The following is a 14575-nucleotide window of genomic DNA, read 5'->3' on the forward strand; positions in this document are numbered from 1 at the left end:
TTTTCTGTTGTACATATTTTTTAATTAACCATAGCTTAGAATGACATAATACAAAAGCGGTGGTTACCAAAGAGTGACCGATTCTTTGCATATCATTAACGCTTATTTAAATATTCATCAGACTCCATAACATCAATTGTCAGCTTATGGCTAATAATACATCACAAACATGTCTCTGCATGTTTCTACTGCCCTTATCAAATCATGAGAGAGATATAATATGAGAGAGAACAGTGACATCAGCAGATCTCCAGCGTCTGGATGACTGACAGTAATGATGCGTCCGTGGGCGGCTCTGGCAGCTGCCAGACAGTCGAGTAAATTAGAAAACCTGCACCTCCAATTCTGGGGCTGAAGCATGACGATAAGCTCATGTTTAAAGGAACAAAAAATCAGTTTGAGTGACTCATCTACAGTGACACTGTGATGACTCACACTGCTGCAGTGGCTGGAGCTGCAGCCTGACAGGCTGATGCAATATAAATAAAGCTTTCACTGATTCACTGATTTGGGTGTGCTGAGTACATACGAGTCACATACGGAGGCCCAAGAGGAAATACGTCTGCGCTCTATAATCATCTGATGACACTAAATGAAATACTGTGGTATGCTACTGTTCTTGTATTATCACTCATTACACAATTATTAACTAAAAACAAAACAGAATTAATAAAAAAAATATACTGCAATAAGCTTTGCACAATAATGCCAAATTATCTGCCCCCATCATTTTAAATACATGGAATTCTGTTTTATAAATCTATTCTATTACAGCTTTATTCTAAATATTAATTTCATTAATTTTTTTTCTTTCTAATTCTTGTTATTAATTGTACAATAACTTGATTCCAGTCATTAATTTTATAACAACTTCATTCTGATTATTAATGTTATTGCAACTTCATTCTAGATAATTATTTTATTATTAGTTCATTATCAGACATTCATTTTATTACTACTTAATTCTAGTCGTTCCATTAGATCAGAGGTCGGCAACCCAAATGTTAAGAAGAGCCATTTTGCCAGGTTTCAACAAAAAATCTACCACCTTGGGAGTCACAACATTTCATGTTCATTTTATTGAAGTGACATTTCACCATCTTGGCTGTAAATATGTCTCAGGATGTGTTAAAGTCCTAGTATACGCTAAAAATATAATATAGACCAAAACGCAGCTTTAAGTTTAGCTTGGCTATAGCTGCTTATCTTCGTTTCTTGTAAAATGTCTCTTAACGTTTGACTTTTTACGAGGCTGAAGTCACTTCTCATCCGAATTTTCCCGTTCCACCTTAAAAAATGCCTGAGGCACCAGAACTTAGTTAACTATGTAGCCAACTGTTGCACCATTTAAGGTGGAACGGGACAATTCAAACAAGAAGCTGGCGAATGAGAAACTGACTACAGCTTTGTGACTTTTTAGCGTTTGTAAGCTTCTCGTTGCAGATTAAACGTATCAGGAAACAGCTGGAGTGATTATAAATGTAAATAACTCCATTCGTCTCCAAATTATCAATGTTCATCTTAAAATCTCTCTCTTTGCGGTTTTGTTAACTACTAGCTAAGAGAGATTGTCTGCATTGCTATGGTGACCAGCAGTCTGCGCTGATCTTCAGGGTTAAAGGGTGAATTATCAGTTCTACATTAACTGCAGCGTTTAAGTTGTTTTATTGTTAAACTGTGTTGAACGACCAGCAGAGCTTTATTTTACTGCAAAGGAGGATTATTTTATTTTTACTTACAAATCTAATTCTGCTGTGGAGCCTCAACAGGGCAGTAAAAGAGTTGCATGCTGCTGACTCTGCATTAGATTCATTCAATAGTCATTGAGCTACAACTTCTTTCTGGATATTAATTCTATTAGAACTTCATTCTGTATATTAATTCTGCTCACATGTAAACTTGTGAATTTGTACTGCACAAACATTTTTCAACCATTCTATAAATGCATTTGCAACTAATTTGAAAACTGATTCCAAACTTTTTAAAGAACTGCAACTGTGAGTGACTGGCTCAGTGTTTGTATGAGTGGACTAACTGAAGGCTGAGGGACTGACCATGGTGCAATGTCGGGGGTCCAGGCAGTGGAAATGTTCCGCAGTGCGGGTGATAGCCTCTCTCAGGGCGGCTACCAGCTCCGTCTGTTTGATGTTTTTGGCCTTCAGTGCTTCAGCCTCATCTTCCCCGAACAGCAGCGAGCTCAGCGTGGACTTCCTGCGCAGGCTCTGTCTGCGGACCACCTGCACATTCACAGTAACCACAAATGTAAGCATGAAGTTTGCTTTTTAAGTTTTGCGCTGGAGCTATGAGGCTAATGTAGCTAACAGGTCATGGAAACTGAAAAGTCTAGTTAAGTAACTCAATACTGATATCACTGTTTTCAGCTATGCAAAGTACTTTAGTCCACTTTACTCCATGGTGATAACAGTGTGACATACAGTGTCAAAATCCACATAATCACGTCTATTAGACTCTATTAGTGTGATGATTTAGGTATGCAATTAGCACCATGCTACTTAGTGGGGTATAAGTTTCCATTGCTTGTTAGCTACATTAGCCTCATCGCTATTGTGCATTTAAGTGGAAACTGTTGATTGTTTTACTAAAATTATCACTTTAAATTTCACCAAATTAACCCGACGGCCCAAAGTCGCTCATTTAAATCTGCCACCAGACAAGCTGCGCTGTGTGCAACAGTATAATCACTTGATCAATTTCAGTGTGTACAATCTGAGCTTTCTGTGTCCTACTGTATTTTCTGTTAACCCATAAAAGATGTACGAGGCTTCCTTTATTATGGGATGCAGTGTCAGAACTGAACTCATTCAGAGCACAGTTTGAATCAGTAAGCATGTATTATTGCTCTGTTAATCAGAGTAACAATAAAGCATGACTGATGTGTGATATGGTTCTATTCATGTGTTTACCTGCTCAAAAGGGTAGTTTGAGACAAAATAATAATAAAAAAGATTCTGATTGTTAGATTCTGTACATATCAAAATGAACACAGCATCAGAAATCACACTATTAACAAAAGAATATATAAAACGGCAGAAATAGCCACGTTGCATCAGTGTTGAGGCAATGTACCGGCCACCTTGATAGCCTGCTATGTGGTGTCTGCTTTGCCCTGTCTGGTGTTGGCTGTGCCTGAGCTGGCGCTTGCCTTGTTGAGGTTGGTGTTAAGCGAATGAGAGTTGTTCGAGTTGAGCTGGGCCTGTTCGGCCAGGATGTAGGCCAGGTGTTTGTGTCTGTGAGCGTCCAGCGTTTCCTGAGAAAGTGAGCCAGCCAGCCTCACGGCCTCCCCGAGCACCGCCGCCCCATCCTCCAGCTGACTGGGCAGGTCAGACAGCGTGTTGAAGATGGACGCCGAATTCTCTGATGACACAAGCTCCTCCTCCTGCCAAGAAAAGCCAGAGAGGGACGAAAGGTGAAGTTAAGAAAGATGTCAGCTGGCTAAAAGTGTTAGTAGAGGTGGGTGATATGATATACCGGCATTACGAACAATATGCAGCGTGTCCCAAAAAAAAGTGACATCATTTCAGAGTCTAATAACAGCCAATTCTCCCTCAAATCTCAAATTTTAACAAAATGTGTAAAAACTAACCAAGTTTAAATTTTTAATGTTTTTTTCAGGTTGAAGAACGGCGTTCACTAGTAATGAAAAGGGATTTTGTGTGTTAGAATATGCTCGAACACAGTCAAACGAGTGAGCAGCGTGCATTTTCGAGAACATTCAATAAAAAATGCCTCAACTGGAAAGCAGATTTGGACACGGCACAAAAAATTCAAAGAGGAAGGCTGTCTGTGCAGCGCAAAGGGATCTGGACGAACACCAGTATCGGAAGATTTTACATTTGTGAAGCTGTGAAATCGGTTATAAAATCTACATCCCTCTGAATCTCTTGTTCGAATTTTAAAAAATAAATCTTGTATTGTTCAACATGAAGCCTATTTAATTTTGCCTGGATATGTAGTTACTCAGATATTCACATCTCAAATTATGTCAATTTTTTTGGGACACCCTGTATAACATACCATGATATTGACAAAATAAGCTTGTTTTGGCAATTGGACTTTTAATAAAAAAGTGGCACATTCAGTTTTATGCCGATCATTTCCCTGATAAACAACTTAAAATTAAGGATTAATTTCCAATGATGCATTCAAAGTACTTGTGTTTGTCTTCATTAACCGATTAAAATCTGCCCTCGGAGTAGCTGGTGAGCGTGCATGTCCATGCTGGTCAATAAAAGGATCATCATGTGGAACCGGAGTTTTCTATGAGCTACCTTATTGCCTATTACTGTATAAAAACCTCCAAGCTGTCTTTATTGTCGGATGCACTGCAGTAGTTTCTGAGGAGGTATTTGCTCACTTTAAGAATGCATTCACAAAACAGTTATTATTAGGCCCTTATTATTATCAGGCCTACCAGTGGACCCAAAGTTTTATTACGCACTTGAATAGCCTAAGAATAGCTCCACCTGTTTACACTGAAGACCCTGTACTTACTGAATAATAAGCCTTAATATGTAATAAACCTGAGATTTTAAGGGGTTAAGCATAAATGGTTGTAGGGACGGCTACAGTCACTAAGAAACTAACACAATGATGGAATAAATATTTAGGCTACGTTCACATTACCAGGTTTCAAGTGGCACAAATCCAATTTTTTGTCCTCATGTGACTCAGATCTGATGTTTTCAGGGCTGTGTGGACACAAATCTGATCTTTTCAAATCCGACCTAATCCACTTTCATATGTGGTCCTAGATCGGATACGTGTCCAATTTGTGGTCATGTGACCTTAATGTGATGCTCAGATTGGAATTCATGTGCTTTTTTTTCCACTGCACGTGACCATCATTCAGCGTTACCATGGCAGCAGCGCCGAACAGAAGTTAAAGCCTGTAAATGGTGGAAAAGTAACACATCTCACCTTTTTCCCTTCGTCTCGCTCTAATAATGAAGCTGAGAGCTGATCAGAGTTAATTATCTTCTCAGCGAAGCTCGTTCTGCTCGTTAGTCTGTTTGCCGACGATGCCAGGATTCATTCACGTGACATTACTGAGTAGGATGTGTGCATGCAGGTCATTTCAGGACGCCGACTCGTTTACATTAATGACAGATTTAAATCACTTACCTAAACGAGTGTGAACCATCGTGTCAGAGACATTTGAGCAAAAGATCGGATTTGAGCAATGAGGCTTGTAATGTGAACGTAGCCTCAGTCTCTTTCCTCTGAACTCATAGTGAAGTTTAGTCATTTTGCACTGACTATAAAAGGTTAACAGCTTTAACTACGTGTAGTTTACATCATTTTAACTGTGTGAAACTCAGTTAGTGAAAAATCACTAAAAACCTTATTCAAAAGTTATGCAATGGTCTGGAAGAAATATGCCCTTTCAAAGTAATGAGATGTCAGTCTAAGCCTTAAAGAGATTCAATCCAAAAGTTTTTTGTTTTAGCCACTGACCTTCAAAATAACTGAGACCAGCACTATATTCTGTAAAGCCAATTCAAAGTTCTGAAGCCCTATTTAAACCACAAGACTGAAGCTCATGTGCTTCACACAGTGGCGCTGGTAGATAAAGACACAGTGTTTTAATTTCCAAAGGCAGCGCTCAGGGGCGGGTCTTAAATATAGCCCACTGAGGATGAGCTAAAGAAGACAATCTGCCTTTGTGCCTTCATCACTCGTCCACTTAAAAGACTGAAACTAGCTAACAAGAGGGCCTATATTAAAGGAAAGAAACACACTTTGTCATATTCTAGCTTTCAAAACTTTCATATTTCATAAGCTACATTGAAAAGGTGGGTGTGATATGGGAGCTGGAACTGTCTTCTTTCCAGTCAAATAGATGGGTGATGTTATTTTAAACCCTTATAATAAAAGAAGCTGAACTCACAAATTTTTTTCTACTGAAAGTCGACCCATTTTTCCACAAATCTGGGCTATAAACTATAAATAGATGGCGTCTCTTCAGTGATCTGCTCTGTACAAATTATTTTTATAAAATAATACAAAGAGCGTCTAAGATTTTTGGCTTTCAGCAGTAAATTGTAAGCATATAGCAATATGTGTGATCATAAAACACATTCTGTTTATGTGAGGGGAGCTTTTACAAAAAAAATAAATAAAATAAAAAATTACATTTCAAATTTATTTCATGCAGTTACTGAATAATTTGCCTTACGCTTTGGTCATGTAAATTCAGATGGAGAAACCAAAATATACCCTGGAGAATAAGAGGTTAATGTGATAATATATTAACGCCACAATTTTTTTTGCCCGAATTTGACCCTTTGAACCATCCAATAGCAGCGCAGCCTGAAGCCCAGCTGCTGAGGCTGCATGTTGCTACAATATAATCTGCGATTGCAGCCCTCGTGTTTAAACACAGCTTTTAAATGCCTTTTAAAGCTTCAGCACCTTCAGCAGACTACGCTGTACTCACGGGAGACCTATAGATAAATCACTAGCAAAAGCAACAGCAAGGTGTAAATCTCTAGATCCCCTTGGAGAGCCTCCACTGTGAGAATCCACAAGCTGTATGAATGAGAGTGAGAAGCTTGAATCATCAAGTTTGACGCAGAAAATAATTTTCTTGAATTATTGAGAATATTAAATACATTCTGATGAAGTTTATTTTGTCCACTTATATATATATATATATATTTGACAAAATGCAATGCTTTTTAAACAGAATACATCTTCTTTAGGCAACTAATCAAGATTAATTATACAAATAAAGCCATTAATCACAATTCATTACTAAAATTCATTATTTTTCAAAAGGGCTGTCAAAAAAATTACATATTTCATTGAGATTAATCTTAATATTCTGTGTAGTTAATCATGATTAACTGCTTAACTTTGACAATAAGGAAAGAAGTGCATTTTGTTACAGCTATATGAGTAGAAATAGGTTTGGTTTGGCAGGTGGACTTTTAATTAAAAGGAAGAAAACAAAAATTACTGACTTTTCCATATCAAACATTATTTCGTATCGAGGTGTAAAAGCTACAACACGAAAGTAAATACACACCTTGATTTTGAGCATGCCCAGTGTGACCTGGAAAAGCACGATGGATCCCTCGTAGAAGAGCAGGTCCCAGATTCTCAGCAGGATCCGGATGTCCACCACGCTGGCGAAGGAGGTGAGGAACCAGTGCAGAGTGATCAGAGACAGCTCTGCGGAGCAGAAAGACACAAGATCACTTATTTAATCAACTTCATTTTAGGTTCAAGTTCATATACTGACCATATCAACACTGCAGGTCAAAAAACATCCACCTGCACTCCCAAAATGTCTTATGAAATCAGCAGCTTAAAAAAGGTTAATCTGCTGCAGTAACAGCCTCCACTTTTCTAGGAAGGCTTCACACTAGGTGTTGGAACATTTCTGTGAGGACTGCATTCAGCCAGAAGAGCATTAGTGAGGTAAGGTACTGATGTTGGATGATCAGTTCTGGATCACTCCACCTCATCCCAAAGGAGTTGGATGGAGCTCCATCACTCCAGAGAACGCAGCTCCACAACCCAATGCGGGGGGGCTTTACATCCCTCTAGCCCAAGCTTGCCGTTGGGCATGGTGGCCTATTCTATTCTTATTCTACTGGTCAACGCTTTTCTATGGAGATCACATGTATTTTAACACCCTGGTTCATCAGCTGTGTGCGTGTCTCACCGATGTCATGCTCCTGCAGCAGTCGATCCAGGCGGGGCAGGTACTGCACTATAAGCTGTCGGAGAACGCGCTGGTCCGTCTGTACCCCCAGCAGTGTGGAGGAGAAGTAAGATGGAGGCAGCAGGTCCTCAATCAATGCACACATCATCCACAGAGCATCCTCTTCCTCCAGAAACAGCAGCAAGCACGACACCACCTACATGAGAAAAGACCACGGAACAAAAGATAGCAGTTAAAGTGATTGTTTGGCCCAAAATGCAGCTGTGAGGCTAAGGTAGTTAACAAGGAATGGAAGCTTATTAACCACCAATTAGCACTGCACAAACTGCGCCCCGGGTAGTATTTAATTAAAGCTCTGCAGAAGGAAAGCAACGTTAACACAAAAAGTCTAGAAAATAGAATCACATCTTGATCTCAGAACTGAAAACTGTATAGAATCTGAAAATATGACATATTTTTTTAGACCCCTACATAAACCACACAAGCAAGTCTGTTAGAGATTACTGAACAACTCCAAACTGCCTGAGGCAAGTGTGTGATGGCATAAGGTTAGCACCATGCTAACTGGTGGATTAGCATGCAATTAGGATCACATTAATTTGGCGGGTTAGAAAGCTCTGGACATAAATCATGTCTTGGCTGACTGACTTCAAATTTTTGTGGCAGAAAACTGTAAATTTCAATTGTCACTGCGCTACTTTAAAGAAGCAGTAGTTTTGAATTGGATTCTACAGACATTACAGCAGTAAATACAGTCGAATGCAAAACTTTCAGCACCCCTGGTCAAATGACAAGTGAAAATAAGTTAACACATCCTGACACATACAGAGAACAAAGTAAAATATTGCATAGTGCACAATTCTTTTAATTTACTTTAACTAACACATCTGCGTGGTCTGCGTGGGTTTCCTCTGGGTACTCCGGTTTCCTCCCACAGTCCAAAAACCTGCAGTTAAGATAATTGGATATGCTAAATTGCCCCTAGGTGTGAGTGAGTGTGTGATTGTGTATGTCTGTCTGTCTGCCCTGTGATGGACTGGCGACCTGTCCAGGGTGTATCCTGCCTTCCGCCCAATGACAGCTGGGATAGGCTCCAGCACCCCACCGCGACCCAGAAGGATAAGCGGTTTAGATGATGTATGTATGTATGGACCAACAGAAATTATGCAAAATTACTTGGAAAAAAGTCTGGTTCTGGTTGGTGTGTGTGTGTAAAATATGCCATAATGTTTCCACTGACAACATTTTATGTGATTTTTTTTTACCCAATATGTTACATTCAGCAAATAAACAGTAATTGGGCATTACAATTTGCAGAAGTTCTCTGTAGAGAACGTGTTAACTTGTTTTCACTTAGAAAATGCCCAAACCTTTGCATACAACTGCATGCAAGATAAAAAGAGAGAGAGCGATAAAGAGAAAGAGTGTTTCTCACCATGCCAGTACCCTGGCAGTAGCCGATGTCTGGGTAGAGCCATGCCAACCCTCTGAGTACCCGCCTGAGCCTGGGCACGCCAACACTCATCAGAGTGCTGAAACACGCATTAGTGGGCATCGTCCGCAAAAGGTCCTTCTCTATCTGAGACGGAAATGATAACAAGCATGTAAGAGACAGGCATGAAAGCCAATTCTGGGATTAATCTATCAAACCTAGAAGATCATTTGTGTGCGGATTAAATTTTTCTCCAGAATAGTTGGTGAATGTCTATGTCCACGTTGGTCAGTAAAATGGATCAGCATGTGAATTTGGAGCTTTCTGTGAGCTGCAGTGTTTCCTATCCCTGTATAAAAGAAGCTCTATGCTGCTTTTGTTGTTGGATGCACTGAGCAAGCATATGCACAGATACGTTCAGAACGCAATTTACATTGCAATGGAAATGCTTATTATTGATCTGTTTCATCAGAGTAACAATAAAAGTATATTCTTTGTTTGATCAAGTTGCTTACATATCAAAATACACTGATCAGGCATAAAATTATGACCACCTCCTTGTTTCTACGCTCATTTTCCATTTATCAGCTCCACTTACTATATAGGTGCTCTTTGTAGTTCTACAGTTACAGACTGTAGTCCATCTGTTTCTCTGATACTTTGTTACCCTGTTCTTCAGTGGTCAGGACCCCCATGGACCCTCACAGAGCAGGTACTATTTGGGTGGTGGATCATTCTCAGCACTGCAGTAACACTGATGTGGTGGTGGTGTGTTAGTGTGTGTTGCGCTGGTCTGAGTGGATCAGACACAGCAGTGATGCTGGAGTTTTTAAAAACTCCAGCAGCACTGCTGTGTCTGATCCACTCAGACCAGCGCAACACACACTAACACACCACCACCACGTCAGTGTTACTGCAGTGCTGAGAATGATCCACCACCCAAATAGTACCTGCTCTGTGAGGGTCCATCGAGGTCCTGACCACTGAAGAACAGGGTAACAAAGTATCAGAGAAACAGATGGACTACAGTCTGTAACTGTAGAACTACAAAGTGCACCTATATAGTAAGTGGAGCTGATAAAATGGACAATGAGCGTAGAAACAAGGAGGTGGTCATAATGTTATGCCTGAACAATGTATATGTGACAACAGCTTTAGGATTAAAAGGATAAAATGGTGCTTTTAATGTTGTTCAACCTAACAGTATGCCCATCATCCATCCGTTCTGTGATCGCTTGTTCAATGTTTGTGCCTGAGACAAACTGTACCTGTTTGGCTGCTGTGGTCTCATCATTTGAGCTGTTTTTAATGATTTCTCTGTAGGAAATCTCTGAAGTCCTTTTCTTCTGCAGGGCCCCCGATAGACGCATCCATAACTAACAGATGGAGTTAAAGGGAAACAAAAAACCACAAGCAGATCATGAGATACAAGCCCATCAGCTGTTTTCCCATGATCACAGACACAGACCGTTCTAAGGCATTCTGTTTAGAAGCTCTAAAAATACTCTGAGTGGCAGAAACGGTGCACATACTGCATGACTAAGCCCATTTACAAGCATCTGTAAAGCAGGAAAATGGTTACCATAGAGAAATTACATCAGCATATGACACAGAACAGCCTGATGGCCCATAATAAACACAGCAAACACCAACAAACACGACTCAATCCGTCTCAGATCCCACAGTCAACACGAACCAGAGAGCCATACTGAAGAAATATTGTATGAAAGGGGAACTCCACCAGTTTTTTCTAAATTTGCATGATGAAATGGTTAAAATGTTAACAAAGTCATTCAGAGTGTTTTGGTGTGAAATGCTCAGTTGTAGAGAAACTTAGAGTCAGAATTTTTCAGAGGTGGTGATGGGAACCAGACGTCGAAGAGTTTAAGGCCTCTGAAAGCTCCCTCACATAAAAGTAATATGTATTCTTAACCACAAAATGGTTAAGAATACACTGCCTGACATCTAAAACACTGCCTTACGACAGCTTTGAGAAGGTTTATGCTTAAAACGTTTTTTTTTTTGTTTTGTTTTTTTTTAATACATTCAGGGTGACTGGGTACATGCAGGCTGTTGAAATGTTATTAGTCCCCACAAAAGATGATTTGATCAGATTTATCACTATTTTACCATCAACACTATATATAAAACTCAAAAGATGTGCACAGAGTCAATGGTTTTGGATAGTAAATAAAATGGCTATATTTGTGTACACATTGCGACCTCTGGTTCCTATCACCACCACTGTGAAAAAAAAATAAATAAAAAAATCTTAGTAACTAAGTTTCTCAACAATTAACCATTTCACACATACCACAGGACTTTGTTTACATCTCAGCCACTGAATTTGGCAGCAAATCAGTTGAATTTACCCTTCAAAGTGACTCCTCTTTAAATAATTGTAATTTTGCAAAATTATTTACTTAAATATTATATTATTTTATTTTAATTAATTACAAAGCATTATGTTAATTGTTACTCATGGCTCAATAAAACAGGACATTTTCTGAAAAAGAGCAGATTCTAAACTTTGACTCCTTACCGCATCTGTTACTCAAAAAAAAACAGAATTTAAATCATTTTATTACAATATGCATTTCAACTTTTGCAAAAACAGCAACTATCAGCATGATAAAATATTTTATATACATGGCATCTACAGGATGCTTTTGATCAACCTATGAATAAAAAACACCCTGACAAAATTAACTGCTTTGAACATCTCACTTTGGATAAAGGACTCTCTGACTTAATTTCAGAAGGTTTAAAATATAGTTATAACAGTGTGTATATATAGTTTTAATATATAGTTTTAACAGTGTGTTAAAACTAAACCTGCCATGTAGAAGCTTAAGCCTGGATAGCTCTTACTGTGAGTTCACATGCATCAAAACAGTGCTATATTACAGCCACAGACAAGGAGATTAAAATAATATATGAGTGAATTCTGTTTTGTGTCAAGAACTCTTTTGTTGCAAATAGTTACCTCTGTGGCACTAAAACATATGGGAATTGCTATGGGAATATGAGAAGCATGTTGCACTGGAAACTGTTTAAATACATGAAATAATCTGTTTTACCCTGTGTTAGGCTGCGCCCGGCACTCCCTATGTAATTAATCATCTTACTAGAATTAAATAATAGAAAAATGACAACAGGTTTTAGGGTTCGTTAACGGACACGGTGGTGCACACCTGTGGTCTCATGCTGTGTGGAATTCCGCCCAGTATGAGTGATCGGAGCCGTTCGGAGCGCGGCAGGCTCGGAGAGATTTTGTCCCAGGTGAGGTCGCCCACTGTGTGGTTGTGGGTAAACTCCAGGTGGGCCTGCCAGCGCAGCCTCTGCTGTGGGTCTTCTCTCTGTGGAGCTCCATCCCCCCGCAGCCACTCACGTGATTCTACGCCATCTAACACATAAAGCACAGGGAGTTCACATTTGATTAAGTTTACATATTATGGAAAACTCAACTTTCTCATTGAAAAATGTAGTTTAATGTGGTACATAAACATCTTTAAATGTTCATTCCTCAGTCCATATATGTGAACTGCAAAAGCTGTAGAAAGCAGTCATTTACATATATCCACCTATTCGGCTGACAGCAATTTAGCCCATTCATACTGAAGTTATAATTAGGGCTTCAGCCTGGACTGTAGGCTATAATGAACGAGGCACAATACAGGGCAGCCAATCAGAATAGAGGTCATTTACATAGTCATATGCAAAGGTTTGGGCACCCCAGGTCAAATTTCATGTCTTGTTGATTTTCTCAGTGAAAATAAGTTGACACATCATCTACAGAGAACACAGATGTGCACATTTTAATACATAATTATTGTTTATTTGCTGAATTTAACATACTGGGAATATATAAAACAAAATGTGGCCTGTGCAAAGGTTATGGCACATTTACATGGTACATTTTATTGTTTAATTTTTATGTTAAACTAGGCAAATAAATAGAAATTGTGCACTGAAATTAGCAAAAAATGCCACATTTAAGTTTGTTCCCCATAGAGGATGTGTATACTTATTTAAACACAACATGTAATCTGATCACAGCTTTTAAACCTTTGCATATAAATGTATTTTGCAGCTTGCTTAATTCAAAGGGATAAAAAGAGGCTAAAAAAATAGTCATGTAGAAAAGAATCATGAGTGTTTTGATGTATAAAACAACACAAATGTCATAAAAGGGCTTCATTAAAAAAATAATAACACTAAAGACATTAGAAAAGTCTTCAAACCTACCTTCACTGTCAATCCTGAAGCCAAATTCATCATACTGAGGTTCTGATTCCATATTCTGGTCTTTCTGTAAAGGCCAGAGCGAAAACAACAGCAACAGACAAGAATACTAATTAATATATATAAAATATTATATTATTATACAACTAATGATAATACAAACGTTTTCATAACATTAAACTTTCTCAGACTCAATCTTCCTTTATAAAAACACACATGACATTTCAGTCTACAGGGGCTATTTAGCACTTTTATATTTGGGTGCTGAATACAGTTTTATGAATTTTTAAACATGACAGTGTCATAAAACAATCACAACTGAGGGATTTACATACATTAAAAAATGTAAATTACCTGATAGTACTTGGCCAGGATGTCCTGGGGCCACATACTGGGCGTGAGAGCCGAGAAAGGGCCCCCAGGGGCCGGAGTGTAGCTACCTGCAGAAAAATATGAGACTGGATTACGAAGCTGCACAATATATCATTTGTTAATCATCATCTCTGCATCAGCCTTCACAACACTGATGCAGCAGCAGTCTGTAATTTACAAATGAGCCTATAACTAAATCACTGAATGTTTTATCGTATGTTTTGAGCACCATGACCAATCAGAGATGCTCTGTGGCTGGTTTGGCTGAATCAAGCCATTCAAATGACCCAATAATGGTGAGGTGCATTTGCACAAAATCTGCAGGCCACTTAAACCCAACATCAAATCAAAAGCTTTAAGTATATCGCAAGGCACACTGCAATTACAATATGTAGCAACATAATCTCTATATTATGGGTGGGAGGCCACACAGTACGATATTATGACGATACTTAAAGCTACACTATGTATGTTTTGAAGATGTGGAGACCTCTCTGGTGGAAAAGCGTAATTGCAAGCACTGTGCGGAAGAACAATCTGAATGTCAGCTGTGCTTCAGACCCTTAGCAGACGAATCTGATGACTGTGTAACTCAGTCAAAACTTGGTGAAGGAAGCGTCTTCCGACGATGTCAGTGAGTTATTTACTATCTTCATCATATCTTCTTGGGTATAACGCTGATTTTAATGTTGACACTGAGCCGGACCTTATTTCTGAGCATGCGTGTGGCGTCAATAGAAATATCGGATAGGCTGGCTGATACGCAAAGTTTAATACTGATGTTGAAAAAGAGATGCGCTTTTTAAAGCCTCGTTATTGTGATTTGACATACTGCT

At 39.0% G+C, this 14575-nt stretch overlaps 1 protein-coding gene across 1 annotated transcript in view; it reads right to left on the reverse strand.

The window, feature by feature from the left end:
* sgsm3 (small G protein signaling modulator 3) overlaps positions 1 to 14575 on the reverse strand; it is a 41102-nt gene that overhangs the window by 13988 nt on the left and 12539 nt on the right. Inside the window, exons 3-11 of the mRNA XM_036562085.1 lie at positions 13722 to 13807; positions 13371 to 13434; positions 12317 to 12528; positions 10391 to 10498; positions 9126 to 9269; positions 7691 to 7886; positions 7049 to 7194; positions 3164 to 3397; positions 2055 to 2237 (exon numbers count right to left, since the gene is read on the reverse strand). Coding sequence (XP_036417978.1) covers positions 2055 to 2237; positions 3164 to 3397; positions 7049 to 7194; positions 7691 to 7886; positions 9126 to 9269; positions 10391 to 10498; positions 12317 to 12528; positions 13371 to 13434; positions 13722 to 13807 — 1373 coding nt within the window. The remainder of the gene's footprint in view (positions 1 to 2054; positions 2238 to 3163; positions 3398 to 7048; positions 7195 to 7690; positions 7887 to 9125; positions 9270 to 10390; positions 10499 to 12316; positions 12529 to 13370; positions 13435 to 13721; positions 13808 to 14575) is intronic.

The sequence above is a fragment of the Colossoma macropomum genome, unplaced genomic scaffold, assembly GCF_904425465.1.
Source record: "Colossoma macropomum unplaced genomic scaffold, Colossoma_macropomum, whole genome shotgun sequence".
Taxonomy (NCBI): Eukaryota; Metazoa; Chordata; class Actinopteri; order Characiformes; family Serrasalmidae; genus Colossoma; species Colossoma macropomum.